This window comes from Myxocyprinus asiaticus, chromosome 15, assembly GCF_019703515.2.
Source record: "Myxocyprinus asiaticus isolate MX2 ecotype Aquarium Trade chromosome 15, UBuf_Myxa_2, whole genome shotgun sequence".
Lineage (NCBI taxonomy): Eukaryota > Metazoa > Chordata > Actinopteri > Cypriniformes > Catostomidae > Myxocyprinus > Myxocyprinus asiaticus.
The window spans coordinates 32,594,000-32,619,724 of NC_059358.1; the positions used below are offsets into that span (position 1 = coordinate 32,594,000).

Sequence of the window (25,725 nt, forward strand, 5' to 3'; positions counted from 1 at the left end):
ACAAACTGAGGAAAAACATGACGAGGAACAGACTGAGCGACCACAGCCTGGCTATAGAGAAGGGCAGATACAGACAGAGCTGGATGCCCAAAGAGAGCAGGTTATGCCTGTACTGTAGCCAAGGAGAAATAGAAACAGAGCTGCACTTCTTAACCACCTGCCCTAATTACAATGAAATTCGAAAACACTTCTTTCCCAAATTTGAAATTATTCGTCCCAACTTCAAAAAGTTGAAGAATGATGCACAAGCTCAATATTTACATGGTGAACAAAGAGACTGCGTTTCACGAGCAGCAAAGTACATCAATGCCTGCCACAAAAAGAGATAAGAGTCGACCAAACAGTGATGCGCCCATTTATTCACACACAGACACGCACACAGGCACACACACACATACACACATATGCAAACACACACCACTGAAAGTATATAACCTTTTTTTTCACACTTGTTCAGTACAGAATTTGTTCTACTTATTTTCATGCTCATATAAATGCTTTGGCAATACAATGCACAATAAAGCTCATTTAAATTTGAATTTGAGTGTGTGTGAGAGAGAGAGAGAGAGAGAGAGAGAGAGAGGGAGAGAGATAGAGTGAGAGTGAGTGAGTGAGTGACTGAGAGAGAGAGAGTGAGTGGCGATATAAGGAAGAATGCGTCCTGGTCTCGTGCGTTTGTTTAAAAACAGCTGCAGTCATGGGTCGACCGTGTGCTGCTCCTAACTGCTTTAACACCATGAAGAGAAGAAGTGTATGGAGTTTTCATCGTCTCCCATTTAATTCTCCAAAGATACTCAAACTATGGTTGGTCGCTCTAAGTATAGACGTGAACACACCGATCTGGAGACTTCGGAAGTTTGATCTCCGAGTGTGTGGCGCTCACTTCTCCGAAGAGGACTACCTGACAGAATCTGCGAGGAAGACAGAACTGAAACGTAGATGCCTGAAGAAATCGGCGGTCCCGAATATCATACACCACCCTGAACAGTACAGAGTAGCTGAGGTAAAATATCATTTGCTTCTCGTATTCCCGGGTACCAAGCGAAATTCTACTTTTTTTTTTTTTAAGCTGGTCGTTAATTACAAATGGGAAAATTAAATGTTACTATTTACACTCAGACATGATTGGTTAATAATTATATCTCAACAGTGACATGTTTAAATGTGTAATATTTGCATATCAATATTTTAACCGTTTATTCGCAGTGACTGAACGGCCGGGTGTCTCAGCTTCCGTTAAGTGCACATTTAAAGAACGTTTCTCGTTCATTTATCACATTTTTTAACTTTTTTTTTTTTTTTTTTGTAACTCGCCGCCATGATGCTCGTTTGTTGTGAGTGGTTGCCATGGCGATGAATAGCGGTTGCTAGGGTGTTCTAGGGATTTATTTTTAATTACACTAACAATCCAGACTTTTAACACAACAGTACAAATACAAACAAAAACAAACAAATAAAAGGGCATCACAAACATAAAAAATAATTTAACAATGACTGTTTTTATAGACTCAAAATTAATGACAAGGGCAGTTTGGAAATGAAAAAAAATTGTTTGAATATAATGTTTTCCTAACAACAATAACAAATCAATCAAATATGTGTTTCTTTTTAAAATTACATTCATTTGAGTGAAGTAAAACTGTTGAGAAATTGAGGGCTAAATTAAGTATAATTTTCACACTCAGAAATTGCGACATCTCATGCCAAAATGAAGTACAAGGACATCAAAAATGAATGGACAATATTATCCTTTTCATCATTAACTCTAATTACACTAAATCCAGAAAGCTCTCTGGTGTTTCTTTCACAGGATATATTATGTGAGCAATTTTAAAGGATACCTTCAGATTTATTTGTTACACATTAACAATTAAAAACTCCCCACATATTTTCCCCACGCACGAGGGACACATAAGCCTATATACCCACACATATTTTGATGGAGTAGAAATAGTAACAAAAAGAGATCCAATCATCTGATTACTACACTTGTCATTAAACACATCAATATTATCCAAAAACAAATGTTTAGAAATCATACTACCTAACATTACACTAACATTGCTTTGACCTCTGAACAGAGATAGTGTTTTGATAGAATAAAGTTCACGATCCATTCTCTCATTTAAATGAATATTCTGGGTTCAGTTCAGCTCAATCGACAGAAATTAATTTTGACTTGTTCCTCCTTTTCTTTAAAAAATGTGGGTTCCAGTGAGGCACTGTTAAAATACTCACTTTTTCAAAGGTATAGCCACAAAACATAAACAATATGCATGTAAACATGATTTTAGTGTGATAAAATCACTTACTAACCTTTTCTGTGTAAAGTTATATCCAATTTGACAACTTTGTTACCAGGTTGATTTAATGTCTACAAACCCTAAAATTGTAAAAATGACAATTTAAACAACTTTACAGCTCAAATAATACTTGAGTTTTAAGAGAAGAATTAATGTAAGTGCTTTTATAAAATTATAAGCTTCACATTTCTGTTTAAGCCTTCCAAAAATTGGCCCCATTCACTTCCATTGTAAGTGACTCACTGTAACCTCGAGTTTTGCTTTTGTTTTTAAAGAAAAGGAGGAACGAGTCTAAATTAATGTTTGTGGTAATCAACATTATGCCACAAATGCTGTTGATTGAGCTTAACATGTATTGAACCCAGAATATTCCTTTAAAAGTGTATTTATTGTAATCACGTGTCCTGGTTTTTTAACACACTCATGCGGTATATGCAGAACATTGACATTAGTTTAAAGGTGCACTCAGTCATTTTTGTGTGCAGCATCATTCAAACTCAATAGTTTTCAGTTACCAGTTCTGTTGTAGAAATTCACTATCCACAGTCAGCCATGATTGATGATTGATTAAATGAGTGAAAGTGTCCAATAACAGGGCGGTTACTGAGATTAAGTGAGTAGAATTTGGCTGGTCATGTGATTCTAACATGGCAGCCCCCATGTGCGGACCCTCTCCATGTAGAATAAAACAGCTTTTATAAGGTTACTGAAATGACTGTGAGTGCTCATCTCATGTGTGCTCATAATTTTATACATATGGTTCAAAATTACTATTAATGTCTATAGGAGAGTGCACCTTAGTGCAAAAAAACTGAATATTTCAGTTTCAAGAAAAATTGCCCATTCTATACATAGTTAAATATAAAAAATAAACCTAAATCTAAAGCTTGAATCTAAATTTTGAGTTCAATTAATATTCTATTAAACTCATATTTTAGCTAATTTATCTAATGTTTTCAGCAGCCATTAAGACTGTAGTACTCCTCCATTCAGTTTAACACATTTTACCAGGTTTAAATCCATTGCGCAGAATTCAACAGATGTTTCAGCAAAATTAGTGCAGAAAATAGTAAGCAGATTCCGTCTGGGCCTGTCAATGACCACTGAATGTCCAAAACAATTGAGATGAGTCCATAGGACCCAGTTAGAGAAATGTAAAAATCAAATGTCAATAAAAAGGTTTTATTATGAAATGTGGGAAAATGGATGGAAGAGACAATCTGATAATCAGACATAAATCAATTAATTATAAAAATTTAATTGACCAATAGATAGCATAGAAATTATAAATATAAGTTGTCAACAAAGTGATTAATAATTTTATTTTAATTTACATATTGCTTTTTTCTATTCTATAACAGATACAGGGAGTGGCAGTGACACAAAATCTGCTGTCATGCACATGTAACATAAACTGTCAGTGGTCAAGGCTGTTTATGGTGTGTAGTTCTCAGTATTTGGCAGAAATGTTATTGTTCCACAGTTAAGCCAGTATTCTCTTTCAGCTTTGCACACCTGAGAAATGACATCAAGAATGAAGAATTTAATAATCTACTTCCTCTTTGAATCAAAACTCATTGGACCAGGTGTGCAAGCAGTTACATCAGAAAGCATGTATTATTAACAGGAATCTGTCCACTTACAGATCTTTCATCCCAGCTATGGCCATCAGAATGAGACTGGAGGTTTAGGTCCTTGGAGCCCAGTTTCACTTACACCCAAACGACTGCAAGAAGATGGTGATCTTTTTGATGGAAATGGCAAGTACTCTTGTCAGGTTGTTCTGTTTGGCAAACATTACTGATGCAAGCTCTTGGCTGCTGTTGAGCAACATACTGTTCCTTGTTCCTATGACTGGAGACTCTGTTATAAAACGGAAGATGCCAATTTGCAGATGGGTTCAGAATTTTTTTTTGTAATGCATTATCATTGAAATTCAAGGGTAGTCTTAACAATAATAATCAACTTTTGATAGCAGTTATAAGAATGTATGTGTCCACCTCCAGATCCATCCTCCTTTGATCTGCACATCATACAAGTGAAACAGGAAGATTCAGATGAGTCAGGTTTTTGGTGCAGTGGCAACATGCAGCATGATTCAGAGAAGATGTCTGGGGGTTTAGATGCTTCTCAGCCAGTTCCACTTACTCTCAACGAACTGAAAAGTGGAAATTTTTACCTTGGAAATGGCAAGTAATCTGTTTTATTGTTACATGATTTTATTGGTAGCATGCTCATACAAGGCTTATTAGTAACTAATTAAAGCTTCTTCTTTTTTTTTGTACTAGACGGCATTTTGTGAAATACTCACTAAGCACAATAATTAAAAGAACATTTTTAATTGTTAAAGCATTATATAATTATTTATAGACCCTGCATGTCATGTATTTGTTTTGTGGTGTTTGTCAAATTTTGGTTAGATAAACTTGGGTCCTGTTTCCATTCTTGACCAGTAGGACAAGAGTTACAAAAATCCCTTTTCCCTTGTTTCACAGTGGAAACCTCAGAGGTTTTTGCACAAACTCACAGCAGTAAAACTTACAATCCACCAGCAATCAGCAGTCTGCACTTGAAGACTGAGGAGTCCATTGAGGAACTGACCATTAACAGGGAAGATGACATTAACCTCTGTTCCACCAATATCACATACCTTACCAATGCTGCCAATGTGCTGACATTCACCACTCCAAACCAAGTATCCTCTACCACTTGTCGAGCTGCCAGCTCTGCTTCTGGACTGGCCATGAAGAGTCCATGTGAAAATTGTCTAGTTCTTGCCAAAGTCAGAGAGGAACTCAAAGTGGAGATTACAGTTCTTCAAAAACGTATTTGTGCTCTTCTTTGTACAAAGAACTCCCAACAACTAACACTTTGTTCTTCCCATAGTGACCATGACTATGGTAAGCTCCACCATACCTTTGGAACATAAAGCATTTTCATTCTAATCACATGATTACTATTAGGAACTGCATTTTTAATCTTAGGAAATGAGAGTGACTCATATGCTGATACACATTGTTCCACAGGGGTAAGTTCAGAGTTGAGAACCTGTCAATTTTCAATGGATTCACAAATGCCCAGTGCACAAGAGCAAAATGTAAGTAAAGAAATGCATGGTCTGTCAGCAGTCAGCAGTCTAGACTTGAAGACTGAACAGTTTATTGAGGAATTGAACAGTGACTGCTGTGGTAAGCTCCACTGTGAAACATTTTAATTATAAACACATGATTACTGTTAGGGACAGTTAATGTATGTTTTGCGCTCTTTTTGTACAGATAAACTTCTCAAAGGTTTCTGCAGGAATTGCTTGGGTAAGAGTCCAAGTAAAGCAAGAAAGAATACAACACAGAAAATCAATCATGTGAGAAACTTCATTCTCCACATGGCTAAAGGATATCCCCCAATGAAAACACTACTCTTTTTAGACAACATGGACCAGATTAATAAGTGAGTACAGAGAAATAATTTACAGTTTGATTAACAGAATAGGGTTTCTGATTAGATATATGAATGTGATTAATACCCTTATATGAAAATCCAAATTCAATTCCCACAAATGAAATTCAGTGTATTTTGCTGCTAGGATGCCATGAAAATGACTTTAACCTTGCTTGAAAAATGAATACAAAATCAGAGTCTTGAAATTGCAGCACCAAATGGAATTGCAAAAGTGACCAGTCTCACATCAGGTTGAGCTAATTGTAATGTCGGGCTATTAAACAAACAGTCTGCACTTCCGTTTGGTGCTGCTAGTGATGCAAGAAAATACATGCTGCCAGGGTCCGGAATCAACATCTGCCATGCGCCAAATGCGGGTAAATTTCAATTTCGCAGTGACACTTTCACGGGTGCGTTTCTTTTCCTGTCAATGTCTGTGTCAACTTATGAAAGTAATGTAACACGTTCCAATTTTATCCTCAAGGGGGCTTATCAGTCTACACCATTCGAGCTGATGGGCTTAACATGTCACAAGTGAACAAGCCAATTGGCTAACAGATAGCAAGTCAAGCTTGCACCACATCAGCTTGCACCACATAGAGTTTCATGGCTGAACTTTGATCATTTAGCTAAGCCGCTTTCAGGCTGAATGGTTCTGAGCACAGTGAGAAATAGTGTTTGTTTTGTGTATCTTCATGATTTTATGATGTTGGTTTAACTAGTAGGCCATAGTACATTATTTTTCTAAATGCCTTTTTCATCAAGGAGGTAGATTACACTAGCTAGCTCATTAAAACTCATATACCATTTAATTACTTGTTGTATAGTATTTTTCAATAAATGTCCTTTATAGCTAGTCTGGGAACTTTTACCTTTCTGTGTGTTTGTGTCCAGTGGCATACACAACCCCTCAGCAAATGATGCTAAACCTCTTGCCGTTTTCTCTTTGCTTTCCTTTTTGAGACATGGGGCATGTTTTTCTTGTGCTTTAGCAGAGTAAAAACTAGAAATCCAACAGAATAGGCTAAAAAGTTAATTTCGGACCCTGCATGCTGCATCTTTAACCTTAGGCTTTTAGCATCAAGTCTAATTTAATGTTAACATTATGAGCCCAGCAAAAGATGTCAGAGTGGCAAAATGCTTGAAATTGTCATTCAAATTGTTCATCTTATTAAACCTTTCGTTAAGGTGGGTGGAGAGCCTCCAAAAAGCTAACACGACAGTCACAAATATCAAACACTACATACTGGACGTATTGGCCTTCCTGAAGTTTTTAGACAGAACGGCTCGGCCCACATCGCACCTCACACGGCCTTCAAGGAAGCGCATTCAGAGACAACTGAGACAGAAGCTGAAAGACATTATCACACTTACAAAATCCCACAAACAGGATCATAAGGGCTCTACACTGAAGCTACATGTTAGCAGATCTCGAGTACAGGGCTGTGCCTCACTGCATGTGATGATGAAGGCTTGTAGATGACCACCTGAGGAGTTCCTATCAGTTTAGGGTTCACTGACCAATGCAGGCCATTAATGAAATAGTTGTAGGATATGTTAAGGAGTAATGTTATGGTAGCCCAAGCCAAATCTTTCCCATGCCTTCTTTCACTTGTCAGTGTGCCCACTGATCTTTATATCTTAATACAGCTTATATATTACATAATAAAACCCTGAAAATTCCAGACATTTCACCACATTCCAGTGCACAAATGTGCTCAGGGCTGCTCGCCTTAATGAGAAGTTTAAGATGCAAGTACAAGACAATGCTATTACAGGCTGTAGTACCAGCCATGCAAGATTAAAAAGAGTGTTTTATTGTTTATTTTTTTGTAGAGAAGCCCACCTGGTGTAACTGATTCTACCTGAGATAAGTGTCCAAGTGAATGTTCTGTAGGCTCTTAATATGGTCATATGTGATCTGAGCTGCTTCCCTCATAAACATCAGTTCTACAACTGCTAACTGTTGTTGAGACATTGCTGATGAATGTAAAGCAGTCAAAACAGATTGGCATACTGTTGATTTAAAGGCTGCATCAGGATACTAAAACTTTGCTCTTTTCATTTATGGTGTAAATCGTTTGTGTTTTCCTACTTGAACTTTTTACTTATCTTTTTGCACAATTTATTATCTCAGGAGAACAAGAACAGGTGTAAGGTTACAATGTAACTCTCCCTCAGGTGATCAATAAACATTAAATAAAAATATGACTGTGTGATTATTCTGAAATATCTTTACTACCTGTGTGTCATCATAACAGACTTTGAAGTTTTAAAGTTCTCAACCTTAAGGAGACAAATACATTTTTACAAAAACTGACAGAAATGCCAATGACGTCTTTTGACGTGTGTAATATCACTTTATGAATTTGAAAAATCATAGTTATATGAGAAAGACAGATTACACATTAACAGTAGATTGTTAGACTGTATGTAATGGGTGGGAGAGTACATGATGTTCAGTTAAAAAAAATGTCAATTTTGTAAGTCACTTTTACTTTTTTATTTTATTTAACAGCTTTTTTTATTTTATTAACAATCATATTGTAAAAGTGCAATTAAAATGTAATTTTCTGTTTGTTTTTAAATCTTATCATTTGTGTTTTGGGGATTAAATCTGGTATTTTTTGACTGCTGTGAAAACAAATTTTAGTTATTAAATAGTATATTTAAATGTTATTTTTATAGTGCACTGTTGGTCTCAACAGTATGATGTTACCTGCATGAAACAAACAAAGGACATGACATTCATGTACACTTGAGTATTTAAGGAGTCCTTTAAACTGTGGTCTCATTGTGAGATCCATAGAGATAGAAGGCTGAAACACATGACAGGCTTTCAAATGCTGTAAGCTAAACCATTAACCACAAGGAGGTGCAATATCTCTACAAAACCCCAAGCTTTACTATTATACAACTGATCAGTATAAGTTACAGTGGGGTCCAAAAGTTGGATCTCATTTTCATCTAAATCTAGAAATAAACGGATTTTAATTATTTTGAAACATTTATCAGAGGTGTTAAAAGGAACAGTTTTGGTGTATAATGTAAAATAAATATTTAAGATAAGTCACAAACAAATTAAGGCGAATTTGTGACATGACCTGGTTAACTTCTTTCTAAAAAAAGGTCAGATTTCAATGCTTCCATTGAAACACACAGGATACCTTTTCGGAACATTATAAACATGGACAAAACTTGTGGAATCCATGTCCGAGTGCATAATGGGTAATGGGCATTCCCAAACACTAAGAAATTCTGAAGTTAATTTGTTAATTTTAATGTAAACATTTTTATTGAATTAGAAAAGAATGCAAAAAAAAGCATTTTCACTAGGGTCCCATGCATACAGAACCCCACTGTATGTGGCCCAGGAGTGGAGTTCCAGGCATATCTTACTATGGCATTTTAATTCTGTACTGTCTATGGTTTTGTACAAGAGGTTTGAAGGATTTCAGATATTACATTCAAGAAGCAAAGAACTCTTGGCCCTACAATAAGCTACAGAAGAGAGAGATAAAAGCCAAAATGCAACTGAAAAAAAAAAGCTTTCAAGAGACAGACAGAGAAGGAAAGAGAGATTAGCTGGGTAAAAGAGCGCAAGATCTGCAAACATGGCATTTTAACAGTTTTGCTGGTCAGAACCAGAGTGTGAACTGTAGTGCTGTTGTCCGTTTATGTAACCTCCGGCCTCCAAAGCACGCAAACCAGGGTCTTGCCTGATCTTGGTGGCTAACATAGACATGTGAAGACAGGGAATGAGGCACGAGATGGGTGCTTTATGGCACCAGAGCCTCACGGTCTACAAAGAGACACTTGTATTGCTGGCCTCTTCTGTTTACCAGCGATGAAGGCAGGTTTTCTGTCACATCTGCAAGATTTGCAGTGAACTGACATAAACGTTGTGGTATATGTGTGTGAACACAGATTACGCTAATAAAGGCGTAGATCAGCACCCATGCGCAAGTTATTGTGTTTTCTTACTTCAGGACATTTTGGTAGTAAAGTGTACCAAATCAAATGTAAAATGTTTTGTTTTTTAGAATTCACACGAGATCAGTAATAGAAGCTGTTTTAACTATTCAATGATTATTTAAAGTAATACAGTATATATATGCAGTAGATAACGTGTAATTTGTAATGTTTACCTTTTGCAAGAATGATGATAAGCTTATCTTACTTTGGGCAGATATGTGAATGGCTGCAGACGACACATGAGTGAAGCAGCATATCAAACAACAGGGTACTTAAAGGAATTTGAGTAGATTTGATTCCTTTTGTAGGCTAAATTAAACAAAACAATTGCATGACATGTTCATGGAAAAGGTCTCTATGCGAACGATCGTACAGATGTAGGTAAATTTGCACCAGCTCACTAATAACTCTGCATGCAGGTGTGTTCATGCTGATTGATCTGAACTGACTGAACGGGAATCAGCTGTAGGCCTCAAAGTAGGTGGAGCTTCAGGTCGGAGGGCTTCAAAAAGCTTTTTAACGTTTGCTCCAGAAGTGCCTGGGCATATCATTTTTCCACATTCAGTGACTTCATTGACACAACCAAAGACCACCTTCTGTGATTTCCAACTATAGAACAATGTCCTTCCAACATTTAGCACTCTAAAATCTATTTCTTCACTGTTTTTGTTTTGTTTACATCATCCACACCAACTGGATGAACAATACTGATTATAAAGAGGGAAAGATAGGGAAAGAAAGAGGGAGAGAAAACAGATGTGAATTTTGAATTTAGGTCTGTGTATGTGTAGAGAAAGGGAGCCTCTTATTCTCTCTCAGCAGGAGCTTGGCCTAAACTTCGGCCTAGTCTCGTCTGCCCAGCGGGAGTCTTTCCTGAGCTGACTGTCCAAGGGAGGGGCACCTGCCCCTGCCACAAACACTGGAGCAAGGCAGGGAAGGAGGAGGGGTGGGAGGGGATGGAAAGACACTCAAGATTCCAGGAACAGGACATGTGTTGGATTTATGAAGCACACAGGTAACACAAAACGATGCACTGTGGAAAAAAGTAAAATATTTCTCACTATACGTATATCTAATGTCTGTATTCAGCAGCTCTCTGTTGCTTCCTTCAAAATGAGATGTTTCTCTCCGCCATAGTCACAGTGGTTATTGTTGGAGACCTCCGCTATACCAGCTCTTGGTGACTACCAATATAAACTGACAGCTTATGGATTTGCTGCCCTCCCTCAAGGCAATATTTTCCACTGTTTGGGTTCGCTGGATACTGACATATGTTTGAAGTTAATCACATGCTCAATCATTCAGACCCTCTTGAGAGAGAACAGCAAAGAGAGGGACCAAGTTCAGAAAGGCCCCACACTCCTCCAGTTAAGCTTTACAATTGTCATTCAACTACGAGGCTCAGAAAATTCTGCCAAAGACTTTATGCTAAATATACTATTAATTATTATTGGCAGCACTGCAGGCTACAATACTTTACAAATACGCCCGGAATACCAAAGGATAGGTAAGAATAAGAAGCATACAATAAGAGGAATAAATTACTCGAAATGAAAGATTGTCATCATTTACTCACCCTCATTTTGTTTCTACCCTGTTTTATTTTCTTGCTTTCGTAAAGAACACAAAATGTCCATGCTGCTCTTTTCCATCCAGTGTGTGAAGTAATATGCTAGGTAATTTACAGTCCCCCCGCCTTCTACGTAGGACATCAATTTGGCCAGCGCTGGCCCTGTTAATTTTATAATTTCAAGCTCCAAAAAGGACACACAAAAAAAAAAAAGCACCATAAAAGAAGTCCAGATTGACTTGTCTGCTATATTCCAAGACTTCTTAAGACATACAATAGCTTTGTGTGAGAAACGGACCAAAATGTAAGCTGCTATTCACTGATAATCTTCTGCTCTGCCATATAACTCAAATGCTTGTGTTCAATTCAGAAATGACACTTTTAGATACGTCCCAACAAGTTTGACATCATTGCCATTGGTTCTCATGTATTCTCATGAGTTGAACATTTTTAAATCATTTAAATAATTGGTTCATCATTTAATTTTTATTTTGTTTACCATGGGACACAATAAAAGTTTTCACAATGTCTGAGTGGCGGCTCAGATAATGAGAATAGCACTTTAAAATGGTCATAAAAGTAATCCTTTATTCCTGTGCTGTATTCTGGATCTTCCAAGGCTGTGTGATGGTTTTGTGTGAGTAACTGAACCATGTTTAAGTCTTTATTTAATGATCAGCAATCCCATGCACTGTAACATTTAGAAGCTGACCCAAACTCATTCCTGCCTCAGGAAGCGTTACATTTCTTGACTAATGTCAAATGCCATTGGCTCTCACGTGTCTTATGATCGACTGTGACATTCCAAAGCTTAGATGTATCTTTTGAAAAACATCTCACTGCCTTCATGAAGGGGAAAATTTTTTAGCAATTAAAACCTTAAAGGAATATTCAGGGTTCAATACAAGTTAAACTCAATCAAAAGCAATCAATCAGGAGGCTGGTTCTGTTGACAGCATCACGATTACCAGCTCCCATCCTGGACACATATCACTGTGCACGCTCAGGTAGGGCCGCGTTCAGAATTTCACAGCAACAGTGAACGAGCCACCATTAAATTCCTGTATGCTTTGCATCCATTCCTTATGCGCGGGATTCGCAGATCCAATAATATCATGTAAACTGCTCGTACCATCGTCCAATGACAGGCCATCTTACATCCTCTTCGAGTGGCACGTGGGAGAGGGGGTGTGTTTTATAACTGAGTTGAAAGATCATTGGTTGCTCCCATGAGTCAACAGTCCAATGACATTTTTTAAAACTCAATACTCAATTGGAGAAAGAAAAGGAAAAGAAAAACCAAAACGAAAAAGAAAAGCCATTGGCAAATGAATTAAGAAAAGCAATCGCCAAATACCTTTTTAAAATGCAATTTAAAAGGTGCTTTTAAAGTGCATTAAAAAGTCCTTTTAAAAGACTCATTAATGTACTCATTTATTGCTACATTTAATGATATTTTAAACATGAAATAAATATGACTTATTAATGCACAATTTTATTGTTAAATATAATGACATTTTTAAACATGAATTAAATAAATGCATTTAAATGTGTCTTTTTATTTGTCCATTTATAAATTGACTAATTCCAGTTTTTATTTTAAAATTAATATACTGATAATTTATTAGTTCATTCTTTTTTAATTGGCACTCCTGGGCTGCAGCTGGTATGGACTGACAAATGGAAAAAGAATAGGAAAAGTCAGACAATAAAGAAAAGCAAATGGCAAATGAATGAAGAAAAGCAATTGGCAAATGCTTTTTTAAAACACAATTTAAAAGATGCATTTAAACATGACTTATTAATGTGCTGTTTTATTGCTAAATATAAGTACATTTTAAAACATGAATTAAATAAACACATTTAAATGTGTCTATTTATTTGTCCATTTATAAATCGGTTTATTTATTCACATTTTTATTTTCAAATTAATAGATTGAAAATGTATCCTTTATTCTTTCTGAAATGGCACTCCTGGGCTTCCATAAATGAGGACCAATCTGTAAACATTAAAATACTCACTGTTTAAAAAGTAGAGACACAAGACGTAAACAATATGCATGTTAACAAGATTTCAGTGTGATAAAATCGCTAACTAACCTCTTCTGTGTAAAGTTATATCTAACTTCATTGCCATGACGAGGTAATGCTGTGAACTCTAAAATGACTGTAAAAACGATGATTTACTTTACTACTCAAATAATACACAAGTTTTAACAGAAGAATTAATGTAAGTGCTTTTAAAAAATTATAAGCTTCACATTTCTGCTTTTAAACCCTCCAAAAATGGGCCCCATTCACTTCCATTTTAAGTGCCTCAATGTGACCACGATTTTTGCTTTTTTAAAGAAAAAGATAGACTGACCAAAATCAATGTTTGTGCTAATCAACATTATCCTAATGCTGTGGACTGAGCTTAACTTGAATTGAACCTGGAAAATTCCTTTAAGTTTCACTCTGTTTCTCAAACAAAGCTGTCGTACGGTTTCAGAAGACTTTAAAAGCAGCATGAATTATTTGGAGTACTTTTATAAAAACAATTTTATTTACTTTTTAGAGTACTTTTTTTTCTTTTTTTGGGAAACATATTGTGATATTGTACTTTTATCTGATTGTTACATCTTTTATATTTTGACAATTGGTTAAATTTAGGCTTAGAATCAGGTTTAGTTGATCAAAAATAGCTATAATATAGTGTTATGTAATTAAAATGATTGTGACATGTTTATATTGTTTATAAGTGGTTAGTTTTAGGGGTGGGGTGAGAACAGAATGACAAAGACCTTTTCATGATGCAGGCAAAAAGTGCTATGGTGACCTCTTTGGCAAGATTGAAAAATGCCGATGAGATCTGATAGCCGCTGTGTAGGGAAAGATTTTTATGCAAAGCTAACACATAACTTCATTAGACTTGAAATATACCATTGATCATATGGGCTACTTTTATGATCCTGTTATAGGGAATTGTATTTTATTATTTATTTATTTATTTATTCATTCCTTTTTACCACTTGGCAAGCAGTATAAACCATTTTCCTTGACCTAAGCTTGCCTTACATCTCCTTTTGTGTTTCATAGAAGAAAAAATACATATAATGCAGAGTTGGAACAACATCGGGGTGAGGACATGATTACTACATTTTCTTTTATTGTATTTTATGATCTACTCCTTTAATATAAAATAACTGACTGACACATTAAAACCAAAATCCTAAAAAAAAAAAAAATATTCAATTTATGTTCATATTTTATTTGTAAAATATTCTATTTTATAATCCTATAAAAATAGTTCTCGAGAGAAAGGGATTATTTATATACTTGTTTTTCATTGGGTCTCCTAGTGTGTGTGGATGAGTGAGACAAACTAAAGCTGGTGTAGCAACGGTGTTGTCACGCAATAGGACATCCTTTATAACTTCACATGGTTAGATCACCGTGAGGTACTGTTGGAGTATATACAGTTTGTTCCTCTGACATTCCTTTTTTGAAAACATGATGTTTTCAGGTAAATGGAAACACATGCCCATGGAAAATGAAAAGAGAGAGAGAGGGAGTTGTACACATCAGGTCCTTGTGGAGACCCATGTTAGATGGTGTTCAACTACACTATAGAGACTAGAGGGATATGTTAAACTCAATGAGGAGAACATCAGTGTATTAGCGCAGTAATACCATGACTCCAAAATGGAGAAATTGTGCATTCATAGTGTTTTTTGTTGTTTTGTTTTGAAATAAAATGAAGGAAAGTTATTCCAGTTAAAACTAGAAATTGAAACTTTTAATACTAGGTTCATTTAATCTTAACTGTGTTTTTCTATAGCTAATGTCACCTTATGACATTCACCCATGTTTAGCGTTTACAACAGTTAAAAACCGTGTCTTTATTTGCTCTTCTTGTGTTATCATTGTGTGAGGAATTTGATGATTAATTGTTTATGGATGTTTCCAGATTATCTGCTCTGTCGAGATTGTTAATTCTGTGTATTGTTGATATTATATTATTTTCATGTTTCATTTTCAAAAAACACCTGCCGAGACACTAATTCAATTTACCATCCTCAGCCGTCTAACTAAGATCTCCTCCTGGCAGATTTCAGAAAAGTCCCAAATAGATCCCCAAGAAACTAAAGACACATGCACACACATGCCTTCAGTCCTCACTTCTCTCTGTCAAATAACAATATTTGTCTATGTGCGTCAGAGTGCAGCAGGCAGCCGCAAACCAATACAGTGCTGCCATTCAACAATATACGAGTCGTGCACACCGCAAATACAGGGTTCCTTCAGCATAGTTTGTACTTGTCATGAGCATTGCAGATGTAACACTGTGGCACAGATGTCAAAGTCACATTAACCTAACATAAAGGACTTACAAAGCACATACAAATTTGTGGGTCATTGTTTCCTAAAAGTGCAAAAAAAAAAAAAAAAAAAAAGCTGATACAGACTCAATAAAGCCCATGTTATCCAATGAAAACATTGTCTTATCCAAGCACTGCAGTGTAATACACACACACCCCATGTAAGACCCGCAAAAAAGTGAATGCTAGCAAAAGCACAAATCTGGCCAATGCATACACATAAATAAATGTTTCCTGAATGAAAACCATTTCATTTAATTTGTTTTGAGTCTCGCTATTCTGTTTTTCTCTTGACTGTTTTTCTTAGCATTTCTTATTCATTTCTCTGTCACTCTCATTTTGAATGCATTTATCTTTCTTTTTGACCTTCTATCTCTCAATCATTGGAAAAACCCACTCATCTGCTATTGTAATAAGGACAGTGTATTAGCAGTATTTTCTGCAGTATCATTTAAACTGTGGGGCATTCAGTAAGTTTTGTAAAGCGTCCCAAAAGACTCACTCAGACCATAAACCATTCTGCTGTTGTTCCATAGAATATTTCTTTATTGGCAATTGTATATTATGAAAAGCACCTCCAAATTTATTCTGTATATATACTTTCAGCCAAGCCTGATGCAAAGCAATGCAATTATTTAACAGTAAAACAGAACAAATGCAGTACAATTGAAAAACATCTTTTCAAAAACATCTTTTTAAAGGTCAGTGTTGTGTGAAAGCCACATGTTACTTTTGATTAGAAATGAAATATGCATTTTAGAACAATTGAATGCACATTTTCAAAAACTGAATCATTTCCTTTGCTGGCATTTCCCATGAACATGCATAAATAGGACCAAATGAGCAAAAGTTTAAATGTGACATTGGAAACACAATGTTTTTTTTATTTTTGTTTGTTTTTTGTTTTGTTTGTTGTTGTCCCCAGTGGTTGAAAAAGTTTGGCAGTGATTGCAATAAGTAGTGAAAGAAACATCCTATATTCTGTTCAATTCATTTATGACAATAATCACAGAATTAGATGAAAGTAATAACAAATGGCAAGTAATTATTTATAAGGTACTTTTAATTATATATTATAAGTAATTTTTGTAAGGTGCCAATAAATACACAAAGTCAGAATTGTACAAAATCTGTTGGGCATAAAAGATTGTTGTAGTTGAGTCTGATGAAGTACCTCATAGAGAGCATTATGCCCTATCAGAAAATGAGATGTTGTTTGTCCTGGCTTTGTGATAGAACTGATTTATCCTCCTTAAAAGAGCAAACTCTGACATGTCCTTTGAGCCAAATCTATACTATTTCTCCTTTGCACTTACACCAATAAACCAATTTGGTAGTTAAATGGTTTACACCTGTCAAAAGAGTTTCCTGGGGCAATTTGCAAATCCTGAAAAAGTTTGTTTAGTTCCTTTCAAGTTGCATTTTTTTGCCTGTTAAAACAGATGTTTGACATATTTTAGTCCACTAATTTTTGAAGGCAGGTTGGAGAGGGTTTTTGTTTTACTTGTCAAAGTTGACAAACCTAGTAAGGATTTCAGATATGCTTACATAAGCATTAATTGCTTTGTATTTTGTTGTGGTTTGCAGGGAACTTAATACATAATGCTGCTCAGATTTTCTAGATTATTTAATTGCTATATTTGCACAGCACAAGTGTAAAGCTATAAACTTTAAGCCCTTTTAGCACCAAAATGAAACGCAATCTGTTTGATGAACATAACTATGCACAGTCTTGAGCCCTCGTGGGCTTCATGGATTGTACATACTGGTGGACATCACAGTGGACAGCTGTTATTGTTGATCAGAGCTGCCCTTGTGGCAGAGTGGGGTGGCTGCATTTGTCGCTTTCCTGCCGGGCCGTCTGCGCTTGCCCGTCAACAGTGTGTAAAAGAATGGATTCACACATGAGTTTCCATAAGTCAATCCTGTGAGGATACGATTAATGGTCACCTGCGTGCACACTGGCACCACACGCAGCAAATCCGGCCGGTACAGTGGCAGAAGCTGCCAGATCCAGAATGGGAGGAAACAAGCCCAGAATGTTAGCACAATGCCCAGGATGAGGAGTAGGACTTTGGGGCGAGGTGCACGGGGTGGGTAGGCATTGCCCCCTCCTGCCCAGGCTGGCTGTGTCTGAGATACCCAGTAGAGCCTTCCCAAAGCTGCATACAAAGCTCCAATGGCCAGCCCAGGGCCCAGAATACTGGTGCAGAAGAGAACACTGAGGTAAGTTTTGGAACTCTGCTCATCCCAAGCGGGCACACACAGCTTGCCTTCCTGGTTCTCTCCATCTTCAAGGTGCAGAGTGATCATCATGGGCAAGCTGAGGGCCACGGCAAAGCCCCAGGCCAAAGCTACTCTCAGCAGTCCAGACGAAGGTGTTGAGGAGGCTGCCAATGGGTCAGCCACAGCTCGATACCGGTCCAGACTCATAGCGGTGAGGGTGAAGATGCTTGCGTGCATGGTGAGCAAATCCAGACTGAGCAGCAGCCGACAGCCTAGCTCACCAAAGGCCCAGTCAGACGCTAAGCTGTCATATACAATGAAGGGGGCAGTAGAGAGGTACACCAGATCTGCCAAAGCCAGACTCAGAACCTGCAGGTGAAGGGAGGAAGAGGAGGAGGAAGAGACGGGAGAGGAGGAGGGAGAGGAGGTGCCAAAGCAGGAGAGGCTGTAACAACAGGCAGGAGCTGTATGTCTCCTTGAGGTCCTGCGGCGGCGAATGAGAAGCCCTAGTGTGTACAAGTTTCCCAAAATGCCCAGCAGTGAAAGAAGGGATAGGAAAAGGCAGAAGAGAGCAGTGGAAGCTACGCTTGGAGATGGAGAGAGGGAGGGAGAAGAAGAGGGAAGGGAGAGATTAGGGAGAAAGGGAAAAGTATAGGAAGGAGAAGGGGAGGAAGAAAAGGAAGTGGAGTCAGAGACGTCCATTTGTCCTGGACAGAAAGAGTCCCAAGATGAGTAAACTTCTGTTGAGAGGAGGCTGTTGGTAATAGCTTCAGAGCGTTTTAGGCTAATGTTGAGCCTAGGTTACCAGGGGATCCAAAAGCTTTCAGTGCACTGCTTTAATAGCTGAGGTAGAAGAGGGAAAAGACAAACAAGGAACAAGAGATAAATGGAACAAGCAATAAACAAGAAAGGAATTGGTTGATTTAGAAACTTTGTCTTCAAGAGTGACTTTGAGACAAAGTAATTGATCTAATGGCAGTTATTGAGCTTTCAGTTAGATTTATTTATTACACATTTTCTACTTTTTTTCTTTTCTTTTTTCTTTTTCATTTAAATGTCTCTTTATATTTTCATTTTAATCACAGCGGCACGCGCTCTCTCATAATCTCAGCTGCGCGCGGGACAGGGGTTATTTAAACTGAGCAACCATATTACAAATTTAAGATATTCTTTTAGCCTGCCTCACACTTTGCAGCGAGAAAACTCAGAGAGAAACACTGACTATAAATCACAATATTCTAATCTATGTCTCAAGGGCATCGAGTTGTAGGCTACCCATAAAATAGAATAGAATAGAATAGCCTACATTAACTTTTCCTATAAATTTGGCGCTTATCATCATGAAATTGTACGAAATATTTTCTTTAGCAGAGTGTCATGTAAACTTCTGCCGTTAATTTGTCTCATTTCCGCGTGCAATGATAATTTAATGTGTAAAAATCGCTAAAAATGTAGCTCTAGCTAAGGCCTTTAATTGTCAAAAACTGACACAATTGAAATGACGTCATAAAGCCGTAACACTCCTCAGCTGTTTGACACTTCTCTGGGAGTTCTGTTCTGTATCATTATGACGGGTGTGAAGATCAAAAGCGCACACATACGGGAAAGAACTTAGGTGGCACATGGTGACCCTGACAGAGGCGGGATACGAGCTACTGTTGAAGAGGAGTTTTGGCATAGGCAGTACAGCGCCGCGTCCATTAATAAATAAATAAATAAACAAATAAATAGATTGACACGCAATGTATGGGACAGTCTTTCATGATTCGATGTTGTTAATTTATTTGTTCATTTTAGTCTATATGTAAATAGCATAGGGGATTCTTTTTAATTTAATTAATTGAAAACCTGGGATGCGCAGTAAGTTAATAAGATAAATAAAACCAACCGCATATAAATTATTTGGCTAATAAATAAGCCAACTAAAACTACGACTAATTTAAATATAGAAATAAGCCAATAAGTCAAGTTTATTCTGTAGGCTATTTAAATAAATAAATAAATAAAGTCTAGACTTTGTGTTTTGCAATAAATGTATGTGACGAAATAGCAGTGCAGAGGGAGTCTAATAACCAGTTTAATTATTGTTATAGGCTAATTTGTTGCTTTTACATTGTAAGAATGTCAAGAAAGCTATATTAAATAAGCAGCCTAGCCTATAGTTGAATTTACGCATCTTTAATAGAAGAGCTCGGTGCTCCATGTAAAAACAAGGACACGTGCATAGACAGCACAGCTGGATTTGTGTGATATATTATGACAAAAAAAAAATAAAAAATGTCTTAGAATTAAAGACATATTAACTGACAGAATTTAAAACAACGACGCATATAGCACTAAATCATGTTTTTCGTCTTATAGGCTAAAACCGGCTTCGTTTATGAGCAACCAATGTACAAAATTGTTGGATAAATAATTTGTTGATTTAAATGCCTTTTTTATATTTTGAAAATTGTCTTACCGTTAACAGAGTACTCATGGATGACATATTCCATATGTCGGCCCATATCCACACTAGAAAACGCACAAACAATGATGAAAATATGAGAATATCCTAATTAAAGAAGTTCAGCGCTGTGTCGGAATGATATCAATGTTCTTCTTAGGACAGACTTAAAGAAACTTTAGGATGGTGTAGAATATCTCTCGGCCAGTCCACTCCTCTCTCACTCATATGCTGTCTGAAGCAAATGAAGGGAGGGGGATGAGAGGTTGTGCTGAAATGAGAAAGAGGGGTGTCAAATAAATGGTCTTGGAGGGAGACAATTGATCTTCATTGGCAGGGTACTGACTGTGATTAGATGTTTAGTCTCTAACCCAGAGACTGATATTCTTTGTGACATTCATGCTGTTATCATTAACCTCTCTCCTGTCTTTTGATCCTGTCAGCCCACTTTTAATGAACATCTTTATGAGCACAAAGTCAGTGCTTTGGGGCAATATCGACAAGTGCCAAAAGCAATACAGTTAGTATACCATATAGGAAAAGCACTTGTAAATGTCAGAGAACAATATTTATCTCTATCATCCAATGAAGTTATTTGGATTTGGGACCATTTAAGGAATATATCAGCATGTATTTATTAGAGAATTAAAAGAATTACCCAAACAAACTCAAAAAGGCACATAAAAGGATTTCAGTTGTACAGGTACTCAGAGGACAAATGAATACACGTTATTAAAACCATTATTTGAGACTGAAATGAATCATGCGTGAAAAATGTTGGATGAAATTCTGATACGAACCACAATCCAAACCACAGCTGAGGCAGCGAAAACCATTTAATCACATGAAATATGGTATTGCTCCCTAACGACCATACAGGAACACATAACCATTAATGGAGAGAAAACGTTTGAGTGGAGAAAGACATTTTCACATCCTTAGTCATGCAAAAGTTCAAATGATGCATGGTATAGATATTTTGCATGCTAATCTGCTCAGACTGAAGTATGCTGTGCCATAAATCCATGTGAACAGATACTTAAACTTGTGTTAAACCAAGAAGTAAAGAAGGTGGGAAAGTGAAAAAAAAAAAAACAAACAAAAAAAACGCTTTTTTCCCCCAGTAATTTATAAAGTGATCCTGAACTTGAGGAGTTCTAGTGGTTGGGAGATCTTTCAAACACAAGAGCGGGTCAGCGGACACATGTCTTTCCTGTAAAATGCAGATGACTCATAAGACAAAGGCAGTCCAGTGTAAAGGAACAACCGTACAGTCAGAAAGAAAGACAAAAAAGAGTGATAGACTGAGAGAAAGAGACAGACAGAGAACAAAAGAAGAAGTTTAATAATTCTGTCTCTTCATGAGCTACTGACACCAAATTCAGCTTTGCACTGCCTGCCAACACACACATCTACAAGAGAGATGCCAAGGCCAACATATCTGCACATCCAGCACACTCCAGCCAACACACACCACTGACACACTTAAACTTAACACTAACACTGAACACCCGATATCTTCAACACTCAAACACATCTAATCAATAGAGTAAGGAGAGTATGTGTGAAGTTGACTGCAGGAGACCATACAGCACCCAGTGGCCGGATCATCACAGCAGTCTATTGAGTCTGCCACACGAATTTGTCGCCAGGTTTTAATTTTTCAATACACTTCTGTTTTTGCTGTGACCGCAGTAAGTAAAATGAGTTAAACTTGAGATATCTGAGACTCGGAAATATTCAGAATGACTCGTTTATGTGAATTATTGTTGGACTGCTAGACTTTCCAAGATATTTTTCATGGAGCCATGGAGCTTAAAAAGTGTCAAATCACACCTAACAGAGAAGTTCAGTCCAAAACGGATATTGTAACATTATTGGTGAGATCAATCAAAAAGGCGTTGAGTAGTTTTAATAATATGCTGTGCAGTTGTGTGAAATATATGCAACGTCATTGCAATCGGTCAATGTTTTTTTAAAGGACTGAAATATGGTGTGGTGTAACTCTAGCTCAAAGGTCAACAAATAAGCGTTAAAACACTAGTGACTTTCAATTTACTGAACTACAACTTTCAAAATTAAAAGAATAGTTCACCTAAACATGAAAATTCATTATCATTGTCATTATTTTACTCACCCTCATTCGTTCCAAACATGTATGCTATTTCTTTGGAACACAAAACAAGAAATTCTGGAGTATATTTATGCGCTCTTTAGTTGATATAGTGACCACACCTGTCATGCTCCAAAAATGGCGAAAAAGACCATAAAAGCATGAAAACATATTTCAAGTGTTTTATTATGGAATCATTCAATACTTTTGTGTTACAAACAGACAATTTTTTTTAATTGTTATTCACTGATAATCTTTTTAGTGCCAGATTCAGATAAAAAAAAAAAAAAATTAAGATGATCAGGTTCTCACATGTGTCATAACCAAACATGTTGCACCAGCTTGAACTGCAACATGATCACAAGAAAATCTACATGTTGCTTTCATGTAAACTGAAACTGACCCCATTCTGCCAAAATACAGATAAGTGGCATCCCCCATCAGACAATTTTGCATCCATTCAAAGGTGATTAACTTTTGCCTCTGGTTCTCTGATAGTGTGTTGCATCAGCATCCTCTAAGATATGGTTTCTGGTCCCATTGAAACCAAAAAGTAATTGCATTCACATAAACAATGGGGAGCGTGATTCTGAGGTTGATTTTCCCTCTAAAATAAAATTCTGTTGACTGTATTACATCATTTACAACTCAAAATGCAACTCGCTTTTGATGCCACTCTGTGGACATTTCACTCGGAGACTGGTGCTCACACGCACCGGTATTTTCAACATCACTTCCAGCTTCAGCCACTGGGGCCAGTGCTTCAAATTCCGGTAAGCACAGATGGATTTTAGCAGCTGGACTTTTGACCTACTGTCTCCAAATTCACAGTGCGTTCAATTTACCAAATGAAGACTGACATTTAAGAGTTCTATTGGAGGGGAAGGTTTTCAGCAAGTAACTCACACTTCAGTCTGTTCCTCACACAAAGCTGTTGTATGGCTACTGAAGACATGGAATATTGTGCAGGAGTCATATAGATCATTTTTATAGAGTTTTTCTTTATTTTTCTTGGCCTTTTTGGAGCTTGACAGACGTACTCACTATGAACTGTCATTGTCTGAAAAAGAGCTGCATCAAAATTCTACAAAATTTCTCTATTTGTGTTCCACAGAAAAAAAATAACATCATACAGGTTTGGAACAACACAAGGGCGAGTAAAAAATGACAGAATTTTCATTTTTGGGTAAGCTATTCCTTTAGCATTTTATTTCATGCTCATTGTGTCTGTAAAGGCATTAGACTTGTAATCTTTTCTCGAGCCATGGCTCTGTTGGTCTATGATGTGTTATAACTCTAGCGGGAAGTCTGCAGGGTTTAGAGAGGTGATCTGGGCTTAGCGTGTCCCAGGCATGTGCTGTATATTTGAGAACACAAGATGGACAGAGACAGGCACCAGGGCCAAGACGAGAAGAAGGGCAACATACCTCTCCCTGCGGGGTGTGTGGAATTTCAACAAATACCTGGCACAGGCCTGCCAAAATAGGCAAAGGAGAGAGAGAGAGAGAGAGAGAGAGAGAGAGTGTGAAAGAAAGAGATTAATAGAAGGAGAGACAGCCGAGACAGAGACAAAAAGAAAGAGAGAGAGACAGAAATGGACACAGAGTGACTGACAAATACATGATGGAACAAAGAGATCTTCAAGGAATGTTCCAGGTTCAATAGAAGTTAAGCTCAATGGACAGCATTTGTGGGATAATGTTGATTACTACAAACATTTATTTCAACTCATCCCTGGTTTAAAAAAAAAAAAAAAAAAAAAAAAAAGAAGCAAAAATTGTGGTTACAGTAAGGCATTTACAATGGGGACAACCAATAAACGGTAAAATACTCACTGTTTCAAAAGTATACACGTAAACGTTATACAGGTTAACATGATTTTAGTGTGATAAAAATCACTTACTAACATAAAACATAGCATCTGCGTAAACACAAGTTATAATGTTAACATCTTCGTAAAGTTATATCTAATATTACAACTTCGTTGCCATGATGACATAATGCCAGTTTACCTGTTCTACTTGATTTTTATGACACTAAAATCATGTTAATATGTATAATGTTTACGTCTATACTTTACGACTATACTTTAGAAACAGTGTGTATTTTAATGTTTATGGACTGGCCCTATTCACTTCCATTGAAAATAAGTATCATTGACATTTTATCATTCCCTGTTATAAGAAAAAGCATAGGCCTATGTTGTGTTTGGATGCCAGTCCCTAGCATGGGAAGCTGATGTGCTGGTGACCCTACCAGGCTTCTTAACCAGCTTAACCAGCTTGACCCTGCACTCTGACCCCAGCCTAGCTGGGATATGTGAAAAAGAAGAATTTCACTGTATATGTGCAAATGTATAATGTGTGATAAATAAAGAAAATTATAATTAATTATAAATTATAATTATAATTATAATTATAATTATAATTATAAATTATAAATTAAAGGGATAGTTCACCCAAAAATGTGGAGAGTGGAGACGAAAGTGGAGAGTGATAGTAAAAAAGGACTTCAATACTGAACTGTTTCTCACCCACACCTATCATATCGCTTCAGAAGATATGGATGTAATCACTGGAGTCTTATGGATTACTTTTATGCTTTGTTTATGTGCATTTTGGAGCTTCAAAATTTTGCCATCCATTCACTTGCATTGTATGGACCTACAGGACTGAAATATTCTTCTAAAAATCTTCATTTGAGTTCAGCAGATGAAAGAAAGCATACACAACCGGGATGGCATGAAGGTGAGTAAATGATGAGAGAATTTACATTTTTGGGTGAACTAATCCTTTAACCAGCAAGCCTCCCATGATCAACAAGCTTCATCTGTGCTGGTTGACCAGAATTTTTTCCCTGTGAACAACATGGCCAGGCTGGTCCACCTGCTAGACCAGCACCAAACCAGCTTGGACCAGCATGAAAATTCATGCTTTTACATTTTCAGGTAAACATTTGCCCTTTCAACCCCTCATAAATAATTTCTGGAAGAACAGACCAATCAGTTTGGCTTCTCGCTATGATTACTCACTGACATGAGGCCTCTGTGTAGATTAACACATCAGATTTCATTGTGCCAGGTGGTCTTGAGCCTAAAACTTCAGCTTAAGGTCCTGCCCTCCCCAGGGTATCTCCCTTAACATCAAAGGGGTCATAATTGTCAGACACACTTAACCAGCCAGCCTCACAGAGACCCCTGGCTCAGCCTGTGTGTGTTTCGGCGCTGTGGCACTGAACAAGGGTTTCAAACTAAAACAATCTGATTATGGCACCGTGGCATAAATAATCACAGA

General features: G+C 36.9%; 2 protein-coding genes across 2 annotated transcripts; one reads left to right on the top strand and one right to left on the bottom strand.

Moving 5' to 3' along the window:
* Window positions 1-702: 702 nt before the first annotated feature.
* On the top strand, window positions 703-7,916 carry LOC127452590 (uncharacterized). The gene is made up of 7 exons (XM_051718175.1): window positions 703-1,003; window positions 3,949-4,063; window positions 4,310-4,492; window positions 4,799-5,203; window positions 5,330-5,491; window positions 5,579-5,750; window positions 6,930-7,916. Exons 1-7 carry the CDS (start codon window positions 737-739, stop codon window positions 7,222-7,224), a joined length of 1,599 nt encoding a protein of 532 aa, XP_051574135.1. The 5' UTR covers window positions 703-736; the 3' UTR covers window positions 7,225-7,916.
* An 8,285-nt stretch (window positions 7,917-16,201) lies between these two features.
* LOC127452593 (urotensin-2 receptor-like) lies at window positions 16,202-20,506 on the bottom strand. The gene is made up of 2 exons (XM_051718179.1): window positions 20,335-20,506; window positions 16,202-18,716 (listed from the first exon to the last, which is right to left on the bottom strand). The coding sequence occupies exon 2, from the start codon at window positions 18,573-18,575 to the stop codon at window positions 17,439-17,441; it is 1,137 nt and encodes a 378-aa protein (XP_051574139.1). The 5' UTR covers window positions 18,576-18,716; window positions 20,335-20,506; the 3' UTR covers window positions 16,202-17,438.
* Between the last annotated feature and the right edge of the window lie 5,219 nt (window positions 20,507-25,725).

Coding starts and splice junctions, on each gene's coding strand:
- LOC127452590 (XM_051718175.1), top strand. CDS start 737: ATGAAGAGAAGAAGTGTATGGAGTTTTCATCGTCTCCCATTTAATTCT. Junction 5,204..5,329: donor CCATAGTGACCATGACTATG/GTAAGCTCCACC, acceptor ATTGTTCCACAG/GGGTAAGTTCAGAGTTGAGA. Junction 5,751..6,929: donor AACATGGACCAGATTAATAA/GTGAGTACAGAG, acceptor CCTTTCGTTAAG/GTGGGTGGAGAGCCTCCAAA.
- LOC127452593 (XM_051718179.1), bottom strand. CDS start 18,575: ATGGACGTCTCTGACTCCACTTCCTTTTCTTCCTCCCCTTCTCCTTCC.